Genomic DNA, 19600 nt, shown 5'->3' on the forward strand with positions numbered 1-19600 from the left:
CTGTTCTCTCATGTTTCTACTTTAAACCAATTCTCATCTAAATTCAGACTATATTTATATTTTTAAAGCACAAGTCTGTCTTTTCGGCATTGTTCTAGCACAAACCATATTCGCATGAAAAAGGCTTCAGGCAGCAAATGTCCTGGTTTGTGTATAAAATTGTTTTTCTACTATGATAACAAACTTGTTGCTGCCGTGGGATTCTTGTAATATTTTCCCCTTCATCATTTTTTAAAAATAAATTAAAAAAATGCATGAAGATTTCAAATAGAATTAAAATTTCATCTTATAGTCACTATTTCACATTCTACATTATTTCCCCCAATTAAAAAAATCTTGTTTTACAAATATTATTTTTATAGATACAATATTGTTTCAGGCTTGCAGTCATGAAAACAATTACACTGCTTGGCTACTGGAAATACCCTGCCTTTAGCCTTGTTATGCACCTGAGATGTGTGAAACTGTCTCAATTACAAATATATTACAGAAGACCTAGGGCCTGATCCTGCAACTGTTATAAGCATCCTACAACAGCCATTTGTCAGTGATAAGGAAGAACGAATATTGGAGGTGCAAGATTCTGCTGGATCAGGCCTTAAGTGTAAGTGCATTATACAACATGTTATATGGTGAAATCTCAAAATAAAATACTGTATTTTTATGTAATGCAGAAGTAACACACACAATTTACATATAGTAATAATTTATTCTGAAATGTTCATTTTAGTCTCTGTTGAGACATCACCCATGTCTCATTAATAAAAGAGCAGCCATCTCACCTCAAATACCAGAATATACAACAAGTTACAGCATAGCAAAAAAACTCTACCTACTTTAAGATAAAATCTAATTCAGGTAAAATAATTTTGTTCAAGGTTTTACAGTTACACAGTTTTCCTTTTTTTTTTTTTTGCAGAGCACAAAGAAAGTGTAAATTGTTACACCATAACTATCTATGCACATTATGTGACCACAGAAATGTTAATCATTACTTCAGAAAATGAACCATCAGTTCCATTCATGCAGAAAAGCAGGCTGGGAAAGCTTGTTCAGCAGAAACCATATTACTGTGAATTTCACAGCCACATGATTAATTATGGGGTTAGATGGACTCACAAATACTAAAACTGAGTATACTTTTTTGCATAAATAATACCAATTCTTCCCTGATGTGGTTTAGTCAGTCTGTAATCTAGAAATGATTGATAAAGCAATATGACTATCATCTCTATCTGCAATGTCCCATGATTTCAATGACAAGCAATATTTAAAGGATTATGGGATGGGACGCTAATTAAATACATGTTAAACATACTGTACAAATATACTTGCGTTAGCAATTTTATTCCAAACTGTCAATCAGGTATTCCTCCAAAATATTACCAGTGAAGACAAAGTATACTATCAAATATGGCTTCCAGAACAAGGACCGTCTAACAAGAATCAAACCTATTTACAACAAATAAAAACAACAAAAAATCAATCCCCAATCGTTTAGTTTCATTTGAAACAAAATTTCTAAATAGCTGCTGTATATAATACATCAGTTTTATTTAGTTTTTGTTGCACTTAAACAGAAGTTACCAGGTAAGAGCCAGAGTGACGTTTAGGACTCTGAGTTCCACTGGAGTCTGGATTTTCAGACTTGGAGTCACGTTTCTTCGTGCTGTTATTTACTGGTGTTGGTATTTGTGATGGCCGAGCTGAACTATTGTCCACACTACTCTTCCTGCGGCTTGGATTGTAGTTGAAAGGAGTCACTCTTGCTGCAACAGCACCAATGGGGGAGCTATGTTTGCTTGAGCTGCTGGAACTGAATGGTGTACGCTCACTTAGAGTACTTTCATTATTTTCTGGTGCAGGAACAGGATTATTCTGCAGAGGCTTTGTTTCAGTGCCTTTCTTGTCTGGACTGTCTATCTGAAAGAAAGAGTTCAGACGGTTTTCTAAACCAATGGTACGAACAGGAACACCTCCATTCCCTGGGGTTTGTTTTTCTTGAATCTCTTTAGAATCTTTACCATTCATACCCCCTTTCTCTGAAACACTGTCAATAACAGGGGGAGTATTTCCAGTTGGGGACCTTCCAGATCGAGGATTGTTAATTGGGCAGTCCTCTATCCTCACCCACACGTCCTCTGTCTTAGAGACAGCTGGTGCCATCTGATAGATGAGAGTTTTGGCATCGGAGCCATTTGTGGCACCCGAGGAAGAATGCTGAGGATCATTCATTATCTGAGGAATTTCATTTTCTTTTATTTTTCTCCAAGTACCTTTTGCTGGTGCTTGGCTTTCTTTACTTTGCCTATGTCCAGAAAGAGAACTTCCATGTTGCTTTTCATCTTCACTTTTTGCCTTTTCACTGGATTCTGAAGAAGCTGACAGAATTGATGAGGAACTTCCAGTTCTTCGCCAAGTGCTTACACGAGGAAGTGACGAGGAATGCTTACTATGCTCACGCTTCCATGTTCCTGATCTATTGATCAGCAATCTAGATGGACTCTCAGAATGAGAACGAGCTATATCATGACGTTTTGCGGGTCTCCCATCATATTCTACAGAAGGGCTCAGATTAGGGGGTAATTTTCGCCAACCACTAGTCTGGGCAGTTGAATGAGTGGATAAAGACATATCAGGAAGAGACGGACTTAAAACTGGGGTCTGTAGTTGGGACCTTGTGGGAGAATCTGGCCTGGAAGGAGACAGAGATTCAAATGAAGCTGACTCTTCTAATTTCCGTCTTAGAGTTGGGCTCGGAGCTTCTTTAATAAAAGTTGACTGACGAACGAGAACAGGTCTCTCGGATCTGTCAGATTCACTTCCACTAGATTTTGTAGATGACATTCTGGATAGTTCAGTCTTTTTGTTTGATCCACCACTGCTGAGAGCTTGGTTTAACCCTTTTGAAGCAGACTCACTTCGTGGAATGCTACTGGTACTCTTAGGTAAGGCAGTTTGCTTTGTAAGGTTTTGCTGGCTCATCTGCCTGCCTGGTGATGTATATGACATTCTACCTGAACTTGAAGATTTTGTTGAAGCTGTGCTAGGAGATGATGTCCTTGGCAACTGCGACAGTTTGTTGGGAGGACTTATACCATTTTTTCCTGGGGAAATTGAGTTTCGGCCAGGAGATTGCAGAGGCCTACTTAATGGCTGCTGTTGAGGTCTAGAAGGAGTGGAGTCTCTAGATCCTGATCTGGAAGGTCCTTTACTTGATCCACTCTGGTTCAACCCTGATGGTTGCCTAGTTACAGGAGCTGGCTCAGGTTTCACTGACGACTTGACTCCTCTTGGAGAACTAGTCAAACTTTGGCCTTCACTCGGACTCTTGGAGTTCGTGTTTTTGAGTGGGGGACCTTTTTTGGAAACAGGACTAGTACTTGAAGAACTGTTTCGAACTCCTGGAATATGGATCATTGTCCTACCACGTGAAATTGAAGGCACACTTGTCTGTTGTGGTTGCTTCAACTGGCTTGAAACTTCTGAATTGGAGCGAGCTTTTCCTGTAATTATACTTTTATACACTTTCTTCCCTCCTTTGATTCCCCTAGTTTCAGATTCTATTTTTTTAGACTCCAGTGTACTCTTCTCTCCTGGCTTAAGAATTCTTGGACCTTTATTACTAGTGAAAGGTTTTTCTTCTTGGTCTGGAGTAAGATGAAATGGTGACCCTAGAGAAATACCAGATTTTAATGAAAGGATAGAATCAGAGTCTGATGAAGCTTGTCTAGATAGTGATGCAGCAGCTGCAGCTTGATGCAAGCTACTAACTATAGAATTTGCACCTTCTTGTATAGCTTTCCAGTCAAAGTTCTCTGAATCAGGTGAGAAACCATGTTCTGAATCCGGCCTCTGTATCTCTCTCAAATCCAGTGTTAAATCTTCTGCCAAAATACCACCTGTATTTCTGGAATTATTTTTTTCACTTTCACTCTTTATTCTTGAGGGTTTTTTCTTTTTAGGCATAGCAGAACTAATGCATTCCTGCAAAAGATCATCTTCTGAGTCAATACTAAGAGAACTCAGAGAGCTGTTTCTAGAGAAACATACAGGAGTATCTTCAACGTGAAATGACTTAGGTGCATAACCAGAAGTCTGTGGTCTGTTTGATTCCATCTGTGAGTCAGGAGCCTCAGTATGTTTTGCAGGTTCTCCTTCTTTGTTGTTATTGTTTTCTTGGTCAATATCACTGAGGGAACTAAGAGATGAATTGCAAGAAAAACAAACAGGTGTGTTTTCAATAGCAAAATTCTGCATTTTCTCATCTGTAGCTGCTCCTCTGTCTGGAATATCTTTAGTTGACTGAGAGAAAGTTTTAGGCTGGCTTCTGCCCGTTGGGTGTTTCTGACAAACTTGTGTCCTGTTACTTGGTTGCTGATTTGAAGACTGTTCTGGATTAGTGCAGTCTTTAGTTTCCGTTTCCTTTGCTTCTTTTCCTTGTCTTAATTCTGCCTTCTCCCTTGAAAGGTCAACATCATCATCATCAAAATCTAAAGAACTTAGGGAATCATTCCGTGAAAAACAATAAGGAGTTCCCTCAATAGGTGTGTAATGATGAGGGGAATCAAATGCAAAGCTTCCTCTTACACGCTCTTCATTATTTGGCAATTTGTCATTAAAATCTCTTGAATTATTTTTAAGATTCTGTTTCTTCGCGTCTCTGTTCTCTGGATAGCTTCTTTCATTATTAATATTGCTTTTAGGCTCTGTGGTTTTTCTTATACGTGTTCTGTATTCATTATTTTGGGGAACAGGCTTTACTGGTGATGTTGGCTTCTTTTTCTCACCTTCTGGTTGGTTTTTATTACTTAGAGATGAAGATGCTTGTTGAATTTGATCCATTATCTTCTTTACTCTGAAAGGTTTGTGACTTTTTCCTTTTGGCATAGCTGAGTTAATGCACTCAGCCAGAATATCACCCTCTTCTGTTTTGTCATCATCCAGGCCTGGGGTAGTCACAGTTGAGCTTTTTGCTCTCTGAGAGTCATCAGTACTTCTACCTTCTGTAGGAATGGTGTCTCGCTTTTCAAATTCCCCTGACTCTGCTCCCGTACCCACACTGTCTACATTGGCCAACTCACTCGGGGGCGATTCTATGGTGAGATCACTCAGAGATGTAGCTGTTGAAAAATTTATTGGTGTACCCTCAACACAATATACCCGTGGCATATCATCTCCCGGTGTAAAACTCACATGCTTTTGGGATTGCAGTCTGCTTTGTGAAGGCAAAAGTTTGTAAACTGGCAACTGGCTGGGCTTTCTGGCTACAGGAGGAGGTATTTTTGGAGCAGATGCTTGAGAAGGCTTTTTGGCTTTACGTGAAGACTTTGTTGGCATTGCAGAAATAATACACGCTTCCAGTATTTCAATATCATCATCATCAGAATCATCCAGAATGTCTTTTTCTGCATCAGTAGGCTTCTCCGCTTTCTTCTCTTGGTTATCCTTTGTATCATCTGACTGTTCAGGTTCTGCTTCATTTCCATGTTCATTTTCATGAACCGGAGGCATTATTCTTAACTCTACATCTTTCTGTATAAACGGCTCATCAAGACTCAGAGCACTCAGACTAGAAGAGCAAGAAAACCCATCCGGTGTGCTTTCTGTAGCAAAATGTAATAATGTATCAGCATCTGGCAGTACCTGAACTCTCTGAACAGCTGCATTTACAGCTGCCTGTCTAGGACCAGGCTCTCTCTTTTCTCCACTAGGTACTTTACCTTTAGCTACATCTCTTTTTACTTGAACTCCTTGAGCAGGGGGTGGTGTTTTACTTCTGCTTGGAGGCATTGTTTGTCCAGGGCTGTCTGGAAGGTCACTGGGACTTATAATACCACTTACCATTCCACTGCAAGGCTCACTTTGAACGGAACTAGCAATTGAACGGCTTTCAAAACTATCCAGGGAACTTACAGAAGTACATCTGCTGAACATGAGTGGTGTTTCCTGCACATAATGTTCTGGTGGGCTTTTAGGAGTCTGTGCACCACTCTTTGAGGGAGATTTGGCACCTGAAGAAAATTCAACAGCTTTATGTCTAGAGGAATCAGAAGGAGACAAACTAGAAGTCTGAAGTCTACTGGATTTTGTTCTGATGTGTTGTGATGTTGATGTGATTTCACTTACTGCACCTTCTGTAGATAGAGTCCCACTGTTTTCCTTTAGTTCCGCTATCTGTAGTGTGTTATTGGCATCTGTCACACGTGTGGATTGATCACGTCCTATTTCATCTTCAGCTGATGACAAAGATGACAAAGAGCTACACCTTGAAAAACATATTGGGGTATCTTCCACACAGTAAGTTTGTATAGTTTCCTGATTAATAGAGGGAGTTTTACAGGAGGCAGTCTTTTGTGCATGACCACCTCGGCTCTGTGCAGAATTTGGGTGAAGCTGATTCTGTCTCTTTGAACCAGCTGAGGGGGCTGACGTGCTCCCACTGCTTGAGGAAATATGGTCAGTTTTAGTGCTTTGCACTGAAGAAGTCTTTGGAAAAGTAAAAGATGGCTTCTGAGAAGGAGGAACTTCTGTTGAGTATTTTAAACTATAATCAATAGGCTGATCAACATGATGTTCCTCTTCATTGTACTTTATGCTATAATTAGTTGGTCTGTCTTCCTCTTCATGTTGTTCCTCCTCAGAATAACGTTCACTATAGTTGGTTGGCTTATCATCATCATAATCATCAATGTGGCACAAGGACTGGTTTACTTTCTGATTCATTCCAAGAGTTGAGCCTACTCTGTTCTGATCTGAACCATTGGATCCTCTTGATCTAAAGGAAGAAACACACTCTTGCTGTCCAAAAGGTGACTGATATTTCATGTGTTTATCATCTCCACTTTCCGTGTACACAGGGTAGGTTGCATTTTGGCTCCTTGACTGCCTTTGTTCATTTTGTTTCATTTCATCATCTATTATATGCTTAGGCCTTGCCCATCTTTCATTCTGAGAGGGACTTTGCCTTCCAGAATTTAACTGTTCATCTGAGTATTTAAGACTATAATTAATAGGAGTGTCTAGCTCTCCATCATTGTCATCCATATGATTGGCACTATGAATCTTATGTGCCAAGTCAGCTGGATATTGACCGTAACTACAAAATTTACTTTCATCATCTTCGGAGTAAGATTCAATGGAAGGTTTCATTTGCCCTCTTTTACCGTAGCCATCACTGCTGCTGACGCTATTTAAACTATCATTTGAAGCTCTCTTGTATTCCATTTTTGTATAAGGCACAGGACATGTCCTGTTTGAATTCTCAGATTTAGGAAAGTATGTATTTGAGTGAGTATGGGCAGTGGCTGATCTCCTCGGGGCATTTCTGTCTTCTGTCAAACAATGCATTTCAGAAGTGGAACCAGAACTTCTGTCTTCTTGTGGAATATGCATGCTTGTTACTTCTTCCATAACTTTGGCAATCTGAGCTGCAGCAGTAGAAATCTGCATTCCTATTCTCTTAGAGGAGTTCCCAGTATTCTCTGCAGCTGGATGATAGGTATTTAAACCTACTGCTCTATCCCTATCAAGACTTCTGTCTTTCTCAGATCGAGAATTTTCTATGTTTCCTCTACTGGAAGAGGAGGAGCCAGGCAATACTGTAGTATTTAAATATGGCGAAAGTACAGTCATATTACCAGCATTAAAACTCTCTGATCTGCATACACCATCATCATGCCGACTGGAGTCCAAGACATACTCACTGTATATGTTTTGCTTATGTCTCTGCTTATTACGGTGAGATGCTTTCGGGCTTAAATTATCAATGTTGTCAAAAGTCTCTGATAAATGCTGAGCATCTAATTCTGCTTCCAGTGCCTTTTGTTTTCTGACATGAAGAGATGGTAAGCTTGATCCTGGAGACATAATGTTGGCATCCTTATATTTTGCTGGCCTGTTTGCCATGAGGTTTCTTAGAGCTGCAGCACTACCCATGGCTATCATTTTGTGTTTTGAGTGAATGAGGTTTTTCAGCATGCTGACTGCTCCCATGTCCCACAGTGCCTCCTGATCCTTTGCATTTCGTGCAGAAAGATTCCACAGGGTCCCACATGCATTACTGACTATTGTCAAACTGTGTGACTTCAAGTGTTGTAACAAGGTTTGTAAGCAGCTGTTCTCTCGCAAGATTTGCCTGGTGTTGAGTAATTGAAAATGAACATCAGTAAGTGGCATTTCAAAAGGATAAGAGACAAAGCAAAACAAAAACCTATTATGCTAGAGGAAAGTTTTGCCCTTAGAAAGGATAATCATGAATTCTCCACCAGTGCAAATTTATCTTATATTTCCTCTAGCTTTCATCTGAATGCTAATTAAATCCTATTACAAATATGAATAGTTAGCTTTAAGTGCAGTTCATCATTAACAAGCAGTAGGTATTAATCTGTTTGCATATTCCTGTTATGTAAGTGAAATACTTGCCTTATCAAATGCATTAAAAATTAACTGTACTTAATTACTATACTTAATACATGCATTCATATTAAGACTCAGTCACAGAAACTGTCTACTTAATATACATGTGGAACTGCTAAAGATTTTCAGAAAACGTATACCCACCTATGGTCCTCATTAGTAGCAATTAAGCTAGAAACATTTCTTAATATTCCTCCTCCACTTTCTATGATGGCTAAAGTGTTTGTTTGGCTCCGGTATGTCAGTGTGCTGACTAGAAATGCAAGAGCACCCTCAACAGCACATATATCAGCTTTGTTCTCAGTACAGTGTGCTGACAAATTCCATAAGGCACTCAGAACACTTTTTAGGGTGGATTCCTAGGAAAATAACAAAACGACAGAGAAGTTTTCAGCTATTGATCACAAGCTCTCAGAAATACGTAAGTTAGCTTCAAGGAGTTATGTATGTTCCAATTTCTGCTTTCTGGGCTGGTAAGCTAGATGCAGGCAGCAGTGCACACATAAATACTTTTGTTCGCTTCTCTCCTTCCTTCAGCTATGGATTTGGCATTGCTTGCCCTGAAGTTTTCAGAAATATGTGCCACAATACTTGTTAGCTGCTATAACGGTAAAAATGGCTTGAACACTAGCTGGCAGGAGACTCTGGGATGGAATATAATCCTGTCTGGATACCAAAAATATATCTAGAAAATTACAGAAGTGGTAGTTATTTATTCATTAACTCAAAAGAGGTTTTATTAAATTGCAAAATTATAAAAAAGGCTATTTCAACAGCACAGCTCATGAAACTGAAGAGCAATAGCTGTCAACCCCCAAATAAAATTACAGAAATACTAATAGTTTTGAGATGTCACTGCTATGTTGTGGTCTGCTGCTATGTTAACTCAAAGCAACTCTCTTCTTCAAAGGAAGTTACCTAAACCACCCAAAATATCTGACCAACTCCTTTTATCAAAAAGGACAATAATATTTGTGGTTTGTGTAAAATAAATTTTGGAGAGATTGCATTTATCGCAATCATTTATACAGGATACCTTCTTAACTTCTAAAGCACATTCCATCAATGCTTTCACACTTCCAACTTCTCTTAGAGTCTTTTTACTGTTTACATCTGCTCGCCAGGACAAGTTCCTCAACACGCTTGCAATGACCTGCAAAACATGAAAGAAAAATAATGTAACTCAATATAGCTACTTCTTTAGCAGGTTATCAGACTTTCCTCCTGGATTTCTGGAATGCTATAGATTAACTAACAGTGGTCATGTTCAGCTGCTGAACTAAAATTTGCTAAAATCTGCTTTTTGTTGTGTTGCCTGCTAGACTGTTCTAATATTTCAGTATGAAGTTTGATCAAAGGTATTGGTTTTTGTGTGTGGTTACCTAAAACAAAGATTTGAAATCAGGATCCCTGCTTTCCACACTGGTTGAAAAATTGGTCCAAAAATTCAGATTTGTGCAGATTGGATGTCTGCACTGGACTTAACGTAATCTCAGGAGATTTATATAATCTTTCTCTCAGCTTTTCTGCTTGTAAGACAGAGTAACACTTGCCTGTCTCTCAGATGGTATGATTACTTTGATTAATGTTTATAAAGCTCTTTAAAGTATTTTAAAATACGCTGTCTTTTACAATCACAATAGTTATCTGTAGAAGATAGATAGCCATGTCCTTGTCCTTGGCAGCAGCTAGACTGAGATAAGACTGTCACTATAGTGGGCAGTCATTACATATTAAACTCCATCCATTTACAGGCTGCAGTAAGCATGTATATCCCTCATGAAATACATTTGATAGGAAACTTTTACCTATGGATATTCCCATTGTCACAGAAGTGCATAAATTTGTTAGATTATGTGATGAATGCTCCCCTGCTCAGACCCACAAGGGAGCACAGGGAGGCAGTGGCAGATGAAAGAACCTAGTAATACCCTGGCCTGGCTGCCCCCAGGCCCACCACAGGAGCCATCAGCCCATCAGAGGCCCATCTCAACACGCCCAGGGGAGCTCAGGGGCCCAGAGGCAGGCGGGAACCCAAACTAAGGGCTCAGAGAGGGGGCACCCTGTCTGGGCTCTTTCCAGGGCTCTCCCAGGGGACCCGCAGCCCCATGGCCCAGGTGTGACACCCATTCAGGGAAGTGAACGGGAGCAGCTCTCTGCACCTTTTGGACTGAGGCAGGTCAGTCCATAAGTCCTGGCCTAGGGATGTGGGACACTTTATGGGATCCAGGGGAAGAGCATTCTGGGACTGTAGAAGACTTATTATGGGTTTGGAGGACCCAAAGGTTCCAAAGGCAGGAAAAGGATGGATCTAGGTGATTCGGGGAGGTACAAGCATGGGAACACACAGGAATAAGGGGACAGAAAGGCCCAGTTGCATCTAAACAGTCGGCTGGCTGATATGCTTGTATGGCCACGCCCTTTGCCTGATGAGCACAGTCTGTCCCATATTCTTATTAAATCCCATTTCTGACTTTTCCTAAGTAAGGGACTTCCTGCTTTGTGTGCATACGTGTGTATGGGGGTCTACATGCCAGTGGCTGGAGACACACCACGGGTCAGAGGGCCCATGTCTCTGTGACTTCCTTTTCAAGAATACTAAATATTTTTAATATCTGCCCTAATACTAAATCAGAGAGTTTACCCGATAACCTCAACTGTAATTCTAATTATTTTCTCAGTCGTAACTAGCTAGCTCCTCCTCTAGTGGACAAAATTTTTTGTGAGCAGTCTTTTAAGAGATAAAGTTGATTTTACTTAAAATCGTTCTTTTATCTGATGATTCACTCAAACTGCAAGGAAAACAGGGTTTTCCCTTCCAAAAGCTGCTCCAGTTTGTTTACAGTATATATTAATTAAAATGGATTATAATTTAATATTTAATAGTTTTAAACAAGTTCCATACCAATGAAGAACAGTTCTGCACTCTAAACTCTCAGGATCACCCCAAGCACATCCTTATTTTCTCTACACAGCAGGAGCCATTGGAAGAGACACTCAGGTGTCACACCGAACACTTTGCTCATACTTAGAAAGCGTCTTTGGGAGGTGCTGGTGTCGAGAGTAGTTATGTATGACTTGTCAAGTCAAATACAGATTCTCTTTTGAAGTACAGCTTCCTCTACTATTACTCCCCTATTATTTACTTGCTGCAACTGTAGGAGGAGCCACAATACTGTATTAACCCTGCAGGTAATCCCAGTCCATTAGCACCATCACTAGTAAACTAAACTAGAGAATCCAAGATCACTCAGACATATCTTTAAAACTGGACTTCCACTAACAGATCAGGGTCATAGAAGTGAGTTTTATAGCCCATGTGTTCTATGCGCTTTGGTAAAAAAACAGAGATAAGCTTTACAAGAAGAAAGCTGTACTTCGTAATTTGTGGAACGAGTACAGGTACAAACTTTGCATCAAAGTTAAGGCAGCCAAGACAACATAAGAACAACAATTACCAAAAAAAAACCCCAAACAAACCAAAAAACAAACCCCAAAAACCCAAAACACCAGACTGGGAGGAATGAAGCGCATTTCAGAGAGAGCCTAATTACAAAAAGAGCAGGCTGGCTGTGGACAGCACACTAGAAATTTCATGAAGATGACAGAATTCAAGTATAAAAATAACTGGTGGCGAGGCCAAATGAGTAGAAGGGAAGTAAATATTAGGAAAGGAGAGCAGAAATACAATATTTTAATACAATGCAATGAAATTAATGGCATGCAAAGTGATGGAAATGTCCAAGCTAAAGAAATATTTCATCTCCAAAGGACGTTACCTGCTGTAAATCTTCACTTTCAGATTTCAGTTGGGCTACAAGAGCTCTCATGCAGCCCTTCATAGAACATAACGTAGCCTGTTAGGAATCAGAAGAAAAAAGAAAGTGAATAAATGACAGATTAGGTGGCTTGCTTCTGCGCAATGTTTTGGTATTTTAAGCTAATCATAGCTGAAGTTCAATAAAAGCTTAGTAAAATATGTTGCCAACAATAAATATTTGATTTACAACTACTAAAAAGTCAGGCGTAAGTATCAGTTTCTATTCTGCACAATACGTAAATGGTAAAATAGTGCTAAATTTTGTATTTTTTACAACAGGTCTAGGACTTGATCTGGAACTTTACTACCTTAGAAGCCTTCTTTACTATGTGCCAGACAAATCACCCGTGAGCTGGCAATATGTTGTTACCTACTGTCTACTGAGTCTCACGATCATATTTTTTTCTTTCAAATAAACATAGTATGAAAAATAGTATGAATATTTAAACTGACACAAATATAACAAAATTTCTGACACTTGAAGAACAACTTTTTAAGAATACAATAGCAATTGAAAAACTGTAACGCTTATGTTGGAAATTAATTGTGACAAAGCACAATTAAAAACTATTAAAAACAAGGTATGTGTTAGAACTGTACTACTCGTCAGCTGGACAGCATGTACATTTATATCTCTGAGTAGTTTAGTCTTCCTCTACAGCAGAAAGATTAAAGTCTTGTCACTACAAAGTTATTTTAAGATCCATAGCTTGGCAAACTCTGGGGCAAGATGTTATCGAAACTTTCTATCTTTTGAAAGCAAGGTCCTTGTCAGCAATTAGAGAACTTATTTCCTCTTATAATAATTTGAAGTAGTGCCCATTATGAGCCAGATATGCTCCAAATATTTAAAAGCAAGCTCCAGCCTGAAGAGGTTTGCAAAATTTCATCAGACAGTAATAGTATTGTTAAATAACTGACAACTTTACAAAATCTGACTCAATTAGCAGTTTTAGTTCAACATCCTCAGAAAAATCAATCACTAGCCATAATCATTGGTCCATAATCATTATATGCTATACTAATCTAATGCTCATAAAAAAATTAAGCCAATAGATAAAATCCTTACTTGCAGTGACAAAAGCGATTTAATTTAATGAGAGTTGATACTATACTTGCATGGTACAACATTCAGTTTGTGGTGCTCTCTGTCAGGAACAGGACGGAATGACAGAGGTATTCTGAACTTCTGTCTTGTGCTGAAACTCAATATCCTATCCTGGAGATTTTCATCACCTGTCTTGAGAACTACAATTCAAACATAGCTATGAACTGAAATTACCGCATGTTTAAAATTCTACTCTTACCTTGTTTGCCACATCTCCAAAAGTCAAGTTTGTCAGAGCCATTCCAGCATACCTCCTTAAGGTAACACTATAGTGATCATTTGTAAGTCCATACATTTCACAATCCACTTGCAACAGTTCAGCAATGGCCTGCAAACCTCCTTTAAAAACAAACAAATAAGAAAATAAATAATATCTGTATTCTAATATCACGAGTACAGTACATATATACCAAGGAGCAAATTGCATTTATATGTACAGAACAAATCTCAAACATCTGAAAACCAGAAGGCTCAGAAACGTAAATAAATTGTTAAATACTGACTCTGGATCTTGAATCCTGTGCTTAGATAGCAGCTGAAAGGTATGACAGCACGACATTGAGATTTCAGGGGAAAATGGGAACAGGAGGAGTTATGAGGAAGTAAGAAGCACACTCATCTTTTAATTCCACCCAGCCAAAATCATGTTTGACCAATGAACTTGTACCAGTTACATAAAAGGCTATTTAGTAAATCTGATAATTACTGATTTAATCACTGAATGTTATTTTCTGAGAAAAATACATAGAATATTTTCATTTATAATGAAAAGTGGCAAATTAAGGAAAATTGCATGCACAGAATTTACTGAGCATGGACTAAAAAATTCAGGCTGTTAACCAGCAAACAACTCAGGACAAAAAAAAACCAACAAAAACCAAAAAACCCCAAAACACCAACAAAAAACCTCCCACCCTGGAAAGCAGTCTCCATTGTAAGTCCAACACTTCTAAAATTGCTAATTTCCATAATAATTATACTCTTCCAAAATTCACAATTCATGCCAGAAAACAGACTAACTGACATAATTATTTATCCACTGTGAAATAGTCTGGTTAATTTAAACTGCATTCATCACTTAGAGGGCAACAACTGACACAAATGAACTGATGATCTGTTTAAACTAGTAGTAAAAAAAGCCATATATCCAGTGAGGTACACAAGGAGCGCCAGCATTTCCAGCAAGCTTCTCAAAAGAAGTCCAAGAAATACATTGGGTCTTACCAAGCTCATTCATCGCATGCCTGTGTTCTTCATCAAATGAAAGTTTCATCAAAACACACACTGCAGGACAGATTTGATGATCCACTGGAGCAGGCACTGATCCAGAAATAGGTAACAATTAGTATTTCCTAGGTGATTTTGTCTAGCTCATAAGTTTTCCAAAGCAAATCTAATCTTAAAATAAATCAATTGCGGTTTTGTTCGGGGTTTGTATCTTCCCAGTAATCCACGAACAGACAATTGGCTAAGAATGTTACTAACAAATGTGTGTACTAGAAATATATTTGATGCTGAAAAAGAAATTAGGGAGAATCCCAAATGTATGTATTAAGTAAGAAATATGACTCCCAGTACAAAATTATTACTTTTAAAAATTAAGAATCTTAGTGAAACAAATCAATAGGTTAAATATTCTGGTGGCGTTAAATAATACACGACCTAACATGAAGCTGTTTATTTGGGTGTTATGTCCTTACGAATGGTTAATTAAACCCTTTGTTTCATAACCAAGAAGTTTTTAAGTTCATATTTTTGTGAGCTAGATTCTGGCTAATGCACAAATGGTATTGGTACATCTTGTTCAGAGCCCCGCTCCTGCTAAATGGTTCTTGCAGTAAACTCCAACACCCATGACGCAGCTCACTGATTTCAGTAGTATGTCTGTCATAGACACCGACAGCCTGTATTTACAAAATGCCCTCAATTCAGAAGAGCAGCTAAGCAATCCAGAAGGTTAAATCTTTTTTCTAATTGTTCCCTGAGAAAACTCCTATTCACTTATATAGTCACTTCTTTCGTATTTTAATACTGAAATATTTCTTACATACAGCATTATAAATAACACTTCATATTATATTGAATAGATTGAGATTATTTAATTTGTGCTCTTTGTTCCTCTCCTAAACGAAATGTGCTATCTCCTGAAGACATCTGCATGAAAAGCAATTTGGGATTATTTATGTAGATATGTTTCATTACCCATTAAAATGTAAAATAGAATGAGTACATATTCAATATTAATTTACAGATTATAAATATAAACCACTAGAATTATTATCTGGAAAGCACACCAAGGTCTATGATTTAAATAACAAGTTTATAAACAGGCTATCATATCTGTAATAGATACCATTTCCTAACACTATCTCAACTTAAAAAAAAGAAATATATACACACACACATATAAGAAAACTCACATACATTCAACAAGTAGTCGGATTAAATTTGTACTTTCTGTAAATTCACTGTTTTCAATATATCCTTGAAACATTTTTATACTGCTTGCAGAACCTACTTGGGTTTTTGTCTTGGTCCATGCCTTGTTCATGTGCTTCCTGCCATTCACAACACGTTTCACAGTAAGCACGGATCTGCTCCAAAAGATGGAGCACACGTATTTCCCGTCTGCCTCGCTTATCATCAGGCTGGGAGTGAATGATGTTATGCAGGGCTGCGCTGGCTCTGGCACGGGCCTCTTTACTACCACGAGAGTTTCCTAACAAGACAGAGTCTTTATCGTTGCCATGTAAAAGCTGGATGAGGAGAGGAAGACATCCAGACTGACGCATGGCTATGCAGCTGTCTTGGGAGCTAGACATTGCTAGCAATGTTCTTGACATGTCATCTTTATCATGAGTACCAAGCATTGATAACAATGAATACACCATTTCCACCTGCAGGTCAAATGATTTTAAAAATACAGTTACATTTAAAAAATACACATTAAATTAAAATGAAATTTGAATGGTACACATGAGCAAAACCACCTTATTTAATGGCGCAAAAACCTGTGCTATTTAGAAATAATTAATTACTATTACTACTTCAGCATTCATAATCTTAATAACTTTCCCTTAGTGGTTAAATGGCTAGAAGAAGTGAGTGGTAGCTGTATGTAACTGTATTAATCTACAAGACCAATGTCAAAGACTTCTAAATTTCCATTGTACAAAAAGATTAAATAAACATACTAATGAAAGTGTTTCAGTTTGAGAAATCTAAAATATATTTAAAATTAATTCTGTCTCAAAATAAATATGTTCTGTATGAATCACACTTTCATGTAAAGATGTTCTTCAGTGAAAAGCTGTTTGTTATGTGGTATTAAATACAATTATTCTAGACAAAGGATAAGAATGATTACATTAGCTTACAATTTAGTTTACATTGCGTGAAAAAAAATCTGACATCCATGTGTTTTGAATTTTTCCTTTAAAACTATTTCAAATTAACTAATCATTTCTTTGTTATGATGACTGATTTGCATTCAGACCAGATTACTTACAGCAAATGCAAAACTGAAGAGTTAAATTAACACTTTTTCAAGTTTACAGGGATAAAACCAGTAAAGTAAACAAATGCTCATTTATTGTATATAAAATACTGAGCATTTGTCAAATTAAACCAAGCCATGAAAACCCAGCATTACACATTTAACTTGGAGTAACCAAATTTCTCATTAAAAAATAGCAATTCTTGAGGGATTCCCTTGGTGAACTTTTAGTAGAATAACAGGATGTAGAGGATGATTTTAGATACTACCTAGAAACTCCAAACTCCTAAAGCCAAGATAAACAGGAACATTCAAAATCAAAGCATAACATAAAGAAACTATCAAAAGGAACTGTAAAGTAGCAGCATGTGTGTTTCTTTAGACTGTACCAACTACGGAAGAAATGAAACTTTGGACTGTTAGACAAAGTCTTCTACTAGTAACTAGATACTTGCACTTTACCAGACCAATGAATGATTTTATTTGGTTTCTTCAGAGACAATTCAAATGAAGATGAGTACAAATACTGAGTTACAAAAAAATTGGATAGCAGTGGGTAGACTAAGCAGCAAGTTTGTTAACATATACTTCTTTAAATACTATAGGATTGCTGAAGCAATAGAATTCTTGAAATCTGTGAAACTGTATGATCACATGCAAAATCCACTGAAATAGTCTTGGAGCCAAATTTATGACAGCCTAGCATCCCAGTTTGGAGATCCTGTCTTCTTGGTCTGGGAAAAATCAAATATAGTATTAAAACAAACCACTTGGATTCTTAAAGGAGAGTGAATTTAATCTGCTATAAAGATTATAAAGCATGCCTCTTGACAGATATTTCAAGTGGCAGCTTTAATCCAGTGTTATTTGGATTTGGAAGGTAAAGTTTTTGTCAGAGAATAAAGCTGAAGCCGCCGCCACCAAAATGCAGCCTCCAGGTTGTGGCAAATAAATTATAGGAAAAACTAAAAAACTATTTGTCTGTCTCTCTCTGTATACACACACTGCCCACAGACACATCTCTTTCTGCATCTGTAAATGCATTCCTTTATTTAGAATCTCTACCACTTTCCCTTCTTCTCAGGCATTAATATTGAGCTTTTCCTACCCCACAGAACACTCAGTTCAACCTAATTCTTTGCCTGTATCCTTCCACACTCAGTCCCCTTCCCTGCCTTCAGGGCTCTCCCGTTGTTTGCAGCTTTTGGGAATTCTACAATTTGCAATGAAAACTTGCAGACAGACAGACTAGCTGATGTCACCTCCATTTGGTACATGCATACAGTGCAGGACCGAAATTACAACATTATAACGCTGTTTTAAGGCCCAAAGTAATTCATACTATGTCAAGCTAACAGGTCCTGCTTCCCAGAAGACTGTGCTCAGCACAACACCGATAGTATCTATACTGCGGCTGATTCCAGATGCAGTAAACTCCAGTGGTTCATGAACTCAGTTTTGTGTTACAGATTTGCCCTTTTCTTCCTCTCTCTTTTCATGCTGCACATATACTTTAAACACTGTCTTTTGTGAACAGACATTTATCACCGTGAAGAGCTTACGTATTTCCCCCCATCCCCCCCCATTTAATTTCTTAGCAATTGCATCTGTTTTGTGGATTTGGACCCTGGAAAAGTATCTGAAGAACTGCTCTTAAAAGGGTTAGTTTTCATCATGGATTACAAATCAACATCACAAGCTTTTTAGATTGTAATTTCTAGCAATCATTTTTTCCTTACTGTAACAACTCTTAACTGATCATCATCAAGTAAAAAAAAGGATTTCTGTGCATAGATTTTAAAAGTTGAAAAAATATTCTAAAATTTTAACTCCATAAAATTACTATGTGTGGATAGATTGTTCAGCTAATATTAGTACTATTGGTAGAAACAACGAGGTTATTGTATTAGTAAAAATGTAGCATTAGCGACCTGTGGTTTGTAATCTTCGGTTACCTTGGTACCCAGATGACTTGTCAGTCTGCGAGGAACAGAATAGTTATTACTAGAGCTCATAACATTGGCTGTCTCGTGGTCCATTCGAGCAGCAGAACCCTACAAATTTAAACAACAATTCAGTATAAAACAAAGTCTGAGTGAAAAAACAACTATTGCCTAATGCAGTTTCAGCACTGGATCATGAAAACGTACTGATAGTAATGAACTGTCAACTTACTTTTGTTAAGTTAGGTCCTCTCTGCCATGACACAACTTAGAGACCATTGTTAAACTGGGTTTTATTAACCACTTTTCCTGAAATTAAGTCTCAATAGAGTTGTATTTTCAATGGAATTATTTTATAATTACTACTTTCACCAAGAAGGAGAAACTTTGGACTTTGCAACAAACCGAATTATAACTTTTACACAGAGAAAAAAAGCAGCCTCAACTTTTATGTCAGATTATGTAGTGCATAGGAATAAGTTTGTACTTCCTCAGAACACAACCAGGTATGCAAGAACTGACAAGTAAAAAGAGATTCATCTGGACAAGGAGTAACTCTACTTCAGTTTGCCCATATCAAAAGCAAATAATGAGTGGATAATCTATTTCAGTTTTTTGTGAAAAGCTAAAACAATGCTGACAGTATTTGCTGTAATTTTCCTAGAATTTATTGTAAATAGCATGCTCCTACCTGTAGTAGCAAGACTTAGTTATTAGCACTTTTGTCCTCTTTTAATCCATTTTGTGTATTTACATTTTTCCTTTTTTTACCATCTTCTATCCACTCACTCTTTGCTTTATTTTGCTGTTGTTTT

General features: G+C 37.8%; 1 protein-coding gene across 7 annotated transcripts in view; it reads right to left on the bottom strand.

The window, feature by feature from the left end:
* Positions 1-695: 695 nt before the first annotated feature.
* APC (APC regulator of WNT signaling pathway) overlaps positions 696-19600 on the bottom strand; it is a 65920-nt gene continuing 47015 nt past the window's right edge. For 2 of the 7 annotated variants that reach the window (XM_050912513.1, XM_050912512.1), the window contains 8 exons: positions 18798-18896; positions 15865-15940; positions 14571-14666; positions 13546-13685; positions 12198-12275; positions 9455-9571; positions 8563-8777; positions 696-8137 (listed from right to left, as the gene is read on the bottom strand). In XM_050912513.1, coding sequence (XP_050768470.1) covers positions 1573-8137; positions 8563-8777; positions 9455-9571; positions 12198-12275; positions 13546-13685; positions 14571-14666; positions 15865-15940; positions 18798-18896 — 7386 coding nt within the window. In that variant the 3' untranslated portion in view covers positions 696-1572. Of the gene's footprint in view, positions 8138-8562; positions 8778-9454; positions 9572-12197; positions 12276-13545; positions 13686-14516; positions 14667-15864; positions 16244-18797; positions 18897-19600 lie in introns of all 7 variants that reach the window. The other 5 variants (XM_050912509.1, XM_050912507.1, XM_050912508.1 and 2 more) reach the window with 3 other exon arrangements.

Source organism: Gymnogyps californianus, chromosome Z (assembly GCF_018139145.2).
Source record: "Gymnogyps californianus isolate 813 chromosome Z, ASM1813914v2, whole genome shotgun sequence".
NCBI lineage: Eukaryota > Metazoa > Chordata > Aves > Accipitriformes > Cathartidae > Gymnogyps > Gymnogyps californianus.